Here is a 6000-nt window from a genome sequence, read left to right as displayed (position 1 = left end):
TCTTCATTCAGATACTGTCAAAATTTCAAGAGCTTGCTTCCTGATTGGAACATGCATTTGGGGAGGCCTAAACCTCCCCAAGATGGGCAGCGCCTGAAGGACACATGACATCATCCTTGAGATTCCACACACATGTGCACACGCACACGCATATTTGTGCACTTCGCACTTGAGTACACATGAACATAAATAGAAATTAAAAATTTAAAAAGTCACAAGCGCTTAAGGAACAAAATATTTTTTTATTAAAAATTGTACCCATAGCACCGCTCTGCCTTCCTACAAGTTGAGGGGGGGGGGGGAGGGTTCGCTTTTATCTTGAGTGGGATCTGGTTTTCTGTGCCATTTCAGAAGGCTTCACAGGGAAACTTCAGGACTCTCCTGAGCCAGCTGGTGAGGACCCCACACTGTCCTGGCCTCTCAGACTGGTCCCTGGCAGTCAGTCTGTGGACTGGGGACTCAGCAGGTGAGCAGCCATGCTGTGATCCAGGTATCTTGGAATAATAAAAACCCATGCTAAGAACCTCTGTGCAAACACACCATGCTCAGGATGATCAAGACCGAGTTCAAACACCTCATCCAAAGAACATTCCAGAACACACATCATCCTCATGGGTGGTTGTTCTGCCTCCCCCCAGGGCTCCAGGGAAGGGAGGCACTCCTCATACCCACACATTTTCCTGCTGGCGTTGGGGAGATGCTGAGGAAGGCTGGCAGGATGTCAGCTGAGATGCTCACATCTTCTCGGCATGTCTGCCCCTGTAAAGTCACCCATAAGGCTCAGCAGGAAGGAAGGCCGCACAGGGCTGAACGGTCTCCACAGAGTCACTGAGGCCACAGTGGGTAGACGTGGCTATCACTCATCATTAGACACCTGAGGAGGTGACTTTTTCAATATGACAGACGCCAGAAGGGCATCTGTATCCTGCCTGTTCGGATCTTCTTTCAGAACCCAGACGTGGATCCAATGTCTGTTTTGCAGCTGTGATGTGTCCATCCCATTTCTACAGTGAGAGGTTAGGAAGGACAGCAGCCAATGCCCCGTGGCTCTGGGAGACTGAAATCTAACTAAAAACCCACAACCCCTGCATTTGGTGCAGGGCACTTGAAGGGGACCGAGTCCCTTTAAACCAGTGGTTCTCAACCTTCCTAATGCTGAGGCCCTTTAATAAGAGCTCATGTGGTGACCCCCCCAACCTAAAATTATTTTCACTGTTGTTTCATAACTGAAATTTTTTGCTACTGTTGTGAATTGTAATATAAATATTTGATATGCAGACTATCTATTATCTAACCCTGGTGAAAGGGTCATTTGACCCCAAAGGGGTCATGACCCACAGGTTGAGAACCATTGCTCTAAGAGATGGGCTTGATGACAGCTGCTGAGGATCTGCGGTCACAGAGTCAGCGCATCCCGAAAAGACCTCTCCATAGAAACAAGTTACCGCTCAGAGAGGGGTCCCAGGTAGTGCTGCAAACTGCCAAGTCATCGTGAGGAAACACAGCAGCAGTCTCACCTCGGACCAGACCATTCCAAGGATTCCCCATCGGTTAAAGCAACCAAGTCCTTATGGCTAAAGACAGCAAAGCCTATGGGAGCCAGCCTGGTCCCTGTCCTCTGGTGGGCGCCACCTTCCAGACATTCAGTTGGTGACATGCGTCTTCTGTTCACTTTGCTCCTTTGGGGCCAGGGAGGAGGTGGCGCTGTCCACTGACGTGGACACAGGATCACTCCCGTGGACCACGAGGGTGGCAGTCCCCACACGGAAGTGGCTTTGGCAGAGCGTCTAGGATTTTTGGTTTAGAATTATTTCCCCTTCAGCTCAGAAAAGGAAGGGAGATAGGGGGTGAAGAAGGAAGGAGGAGGGAAGGAAAAGGCAGAAGAAGGGACAATAGGATGTGGGAGGGAGGGAGAGAAGAGGGGAGAGAGGAAGGAGGGAGAAGGGAGGGAAGGGAGAGAGGAAGTAAAGGCGGGAGGGGTAAAATGGAGGAGAATAAGAAAGAGGGAGGAGAGAAAGAAGGGGAGGGATAAGTGAAGTTAGTGGGAAAGAGGGAAGAGGAGGAGGGGGAGGAGGAGAAGAGGAAGAAAGAGGAGGGCTGAGATTTTTTTTTTTTTTTTACTATGGAAAAACTGAAAGGCCTATATATTTTTTTAAAACCCCAAGGAGAACTTCTTGTGTCCTGGGACCACACCAGCGACTTCCAAGGCATCTGAGTCAAGACAAGATCCATGTCCCCTGCCTCTCCTGGAAGGCAAAAGGACTGCAAAGTCCCCTGCTGGTGACATTAAACAGCTAGTCTTCTTCTCTGGGCGCCAAGATCCCTGGGTAGACAGAGCCTTCTCACCCACTCGAGTGCTCCAGGACGTGGGCACGTGGAGCTTCCGCAGCACTGGGCACAGCATGGCCGGAGCCAGCTGGTCACATCCACACCCTGGACCTAAGGTAGGGGTGGCAGGACACTAAGTGCCACATAGCTGGTACTCTTTGCATTTAGCCAAAACCATGGAAACAACGAAAATTAAAAAAAAAAAATCCCCAAGAAAACCTGTCAAGGCTAAAAAGCTGGCCCTGGATGGCAGGGTAGAGGGGGCAGCACCAGGGATCAGAAGCGGGACATCAGGAGGAGGAAGGGGAGGGCTGTCCCCACTGTGCGCCGGTATGGGGTGTGCTAGGTGACGCGCGGCCCAGGTTGGTTTCTCAGAGCCGATTGTTTTATTTGGAGACACACGATCGCTTCTCGTCTTTCCCACGTACAAAGCTGAACAATGAATTAAAAGGCACCTGGAGACAGCAAAGACGCATTCATTTCATGTGACATAGTTTAAGAAAAGATAAAAAGGTTTAAAAAATACTCTGGTTCAACAATGCACACCTGCTACTGCCACAAGCAACTGCAAAAACACGCGTCTCCGCTCCTCTCTTTGCTCAGCGGGGGTGGGCTGTGTGCTGTGTGTCGTGCGGTCACCAGAAGGACCTGGCTGGCCATGGACGGGCCTGGGTGGCCTCCAGAGCCAGTTGGGGGAGGGACTTCCTGTTCTTGTAACTGTCAGCTTGAGAGAACAGAGGAAGAGCGAGAGAAATGGGAAGCCCCAGGGTTGCGCCACCCTCAAGAGGGACTGCAGAGCTGAGCCCTCCAAGGCTAGGGCTAGATGCCACTTGCGCGCCAGTGACATTGTGTGGACCCTTGTGAGAACCGGACAGAACCCGGGGGGCGGGGGGTAAGATCAACTGGGTGAGAGCAAGGAGCCTCAAGTTGTCCTAAAATGGAGAAAGTAATCCAGGCTGGCTGGTTCTCCAAAAGGAGGTAGAGAGAGAAGTGGCCTCGGATGCCGTTTACCTGTCCCCCTCCGCCCCCTCCTGCCAGTCCTCGCCTTCCCAGATAGTTTGGAGGCCAGAGAAGCCCAGGGTTGGGGTGTGTCGAGAGCGCCCCCGCCGGCGGTGCCGAGCTATCGCACCAGGGAGATACCTTCTCTTAAAAAGAAAAGAAAACAAAGAAACCTGCTTCCTGCAGCGATGTTACAAAAAGCCATTTAAAAAAACCTTCCTAAGTGAAACCTAGTTTTCACCAGTAGGTAAGATCGCTTATCAGAATTATTATTATGATTTCTTTTTGTGTGAAACAAAAAAAATTCAGCTCAGTTATCGGAGTTGATTGTCTTAACAAAAATAGACTCCAGAAGTTCTGCACCGTCTACCCTGATGGTGGCGTGACGTCACACGAAGGAGGAGAAGCCGGTGAGGGGGGCCCGAGCTCCAGGGCCAGCTGGTGTGTAGACTCCACCCGCGCTCTGCGTGGTGATGACCGTGTGCAGGTGTGGGCCCGATTCGGCCCCGGCCACCGCTTCGTATCTGTGTGGTGCTGCGGCAGGGGGACGTCGCTTCCAGGAGTTGTAATAGGTGGGGTCGCTCATGTAGTGGTTGACGAAGGAGTGCTTGGGCAGGGCTTCCTCGTAATCCGAGTCGGAGGCCTGAGGATGGAGCAGAAGGACAGTGTGAAAGGGGGAAAGGGTGCTGGTGAGGGAGGGCCATTCGGAAACAGGGGGACTCCCATTAATCACCCGAGGTGGGGGTGGCCTGCGGGTCACCTTCCTGGAAGCCCAGGATAGGCCTATGCTGCCTCCCATCCTGGGAGAGGTCTACAGAGTGCCCAGTGTCTGTAAACGCAGATGCTAGTGGCGCTGTGTCACCCGGAGCAGCCTATGGTAGTTGAAGTGATGCCCGCCTGCTGTCTTGCCTTCCCACCAGAACAGCGATGGACTGTAAGCCATCTGGAACCTTATGCCCTAATAAACTCTTCCTTCTATAAGTTGTCTTGGTCACGGTGTTTTATCGCAGCAATAGAAAAGTAACTAATCCACTGAGTATCTAATCCACTCAAAGTAACCAGCACACTGACTGAGCTCCATCACATTCATTCAGGCGAAACGGATCTGTGGCTTCACCGCAGAAAAATTCAGGACTGGGTCAGTGAGAAGCACAGTTGGAGTTTTTAATTTTTATTTATTTATTTTTGAGTGGTATTTTGTGCATGTGTGTGTTTACATATCCATCTGCTCACAGGTGAGAGGCAGAGAAAGATGCTGTCTCCTATTTTCCCACCCACCTTATTATTTTGAAGCAGGGGCTCTCAATGGACCTGAAGCTGGCCATTTTACCTTGGCTGGTCAGCAAGTCATCGGGATCCATCTGTTTCTGCCCCCCCCCCTCTGATGCTGGGCATGCTGATGTGCCCAGCTTTTATGTGGGTACTCAGAACCTGAACTTGGGTCTTCTTGTCTTCACAGCCAAAGTTGGAGTTTATTTTTTTAAAGATAAATATTTAAAAGTTTTATTTGGGGGCTGGAGAGACGGCTCAGTGGTTAAGAGCATTGGCCACTCTTCCAGAAGCCTGGAGTTCCATTTCCAGCACACACATGGCAGCTCACAGCCATCTGTAATTCTACTTCCAAGGGATCTGACACCTACTTCTGGCTTCCTTGGTTACTTCACATCCATGGATACAGACTATATGCATGCAAAACACCCATACACATAAAAATGAAAAGATTCATTTTCAATTTCACACATGTATGTGTCTAAGTGTGTGTGTGTGTGTGTGTGTGTGTGTGTGTGTGCCCGTGCGCGCAGGGACACGCAGCTTGTGTGGCGTCCAGAAGAGGGCAGCAGACCCCTGGAAATGGAGTTTGAGACGGTTGTGAGATGCTCAACATGGGTGTTGGGAATCAAAATCTGGTCTCAGCAGAAACAGTGTACATGTTCTTAATCATTTCTCCAGCCCCTTACAAGTTATTCTGAACACTGATCAGAAGCTCTGGGATTAAAAGAAGGCGTGGGGTGGAGTGGGGGTGCACAGAACATCCTGAGTGTGGGTGTGGGCTTCTTAGGGAAGAATCGCCTTTCTACATCTTTACAATACCCCCACACACCATTTTGGTGGAGTTTGATGCTGTTATCCTCAGAGGGCTGCTAAGAAAAGTAAATGAGGTCACAGGTGGGTCCCAAGTGGCACCTGACAGGCCTTCAGTTGACAGGGTAAAACTAGCTCAGCGGTTTTACTTTTTGAGACTCCCGGAAAAAGTCTGGGAGAGGAATGAGGCCCCACCTGATGTTATATGCATTCAGAACCTTAAGCCTGGTTCATTGCTATTTAATATAAGATACCTTTATATGGGAGGAATATTGTCGCTATGACCACAAGCTTCACAGTAAATGTTAATCATGTGGCAATTTTTTTGGGGGGGGTCAAGATAGGGTTTCTCTGTGTAACAGTCCATCTGTTCTGGAAGTTGCTTTGTAGACCGGGCTGGCCTTGAACTCACAGGGATTCTCCTGCCTCTGCCTCCCGAAAGCTGGGATTAAAGGCGTGTGTCACCACCACCCAGCCGTGCTGCAATTCTTAGTTCTCAGCTGGTGGGAAAGCTTTGGGGAGACTTCAGCTTTGGGGAGACTCCAGGGTGTGTGTGTGTTGGGGGGGGTGCCTTTCCCATTCCTTCCTTTC

At 50.5% G+C, this 6000-nt stretch overlaps 1 protein-coding gene across 1 annotated transcript in view; it reads right to left on the bottom strand.

Moving 5' to 3' along the window:
• Positions 1–2095: 2095 nt before the first annotated feature.
• The window catches only part of LOC121465135 (protein sidekick-1-like), a 955042-nt gene continuing 951137 nt past the window's right edge, over positions 2096–6000 (bottom strand). The window contains exon 45 of the mRNA XM_041678320.1: positions 2096–3970. Within this exon, the coding sequence (XP_041534254.1) occupies positions 3716–3970 (255 nt within the window). The 3' untranslated portion in view covers positions 2096–3715. The remainder of the gene's footprint in view (positions 3971–6000) is intronic.

This window comes from Microtus oregoni, unplaced genomic scaffold (assembly GCF_018167655.1).
Source record: "Microtus oregoni isolate MIOR12 unplaced genomic scaffold, Mior012 000029F_ref0000214, whole genome shotgun sequence".
Classification (NCBI taxonomy): Eukaryota; Metazoa; Chordata; class Mammalia; order Rodentia; family Cricetidae; genus Microtus; species Microtus oregoni.
The sequence above is the reverse complement of the archived record's forward strand: the minus strand, read 5'-3'. Positions and strand labels throughout refer to the sequence as shown.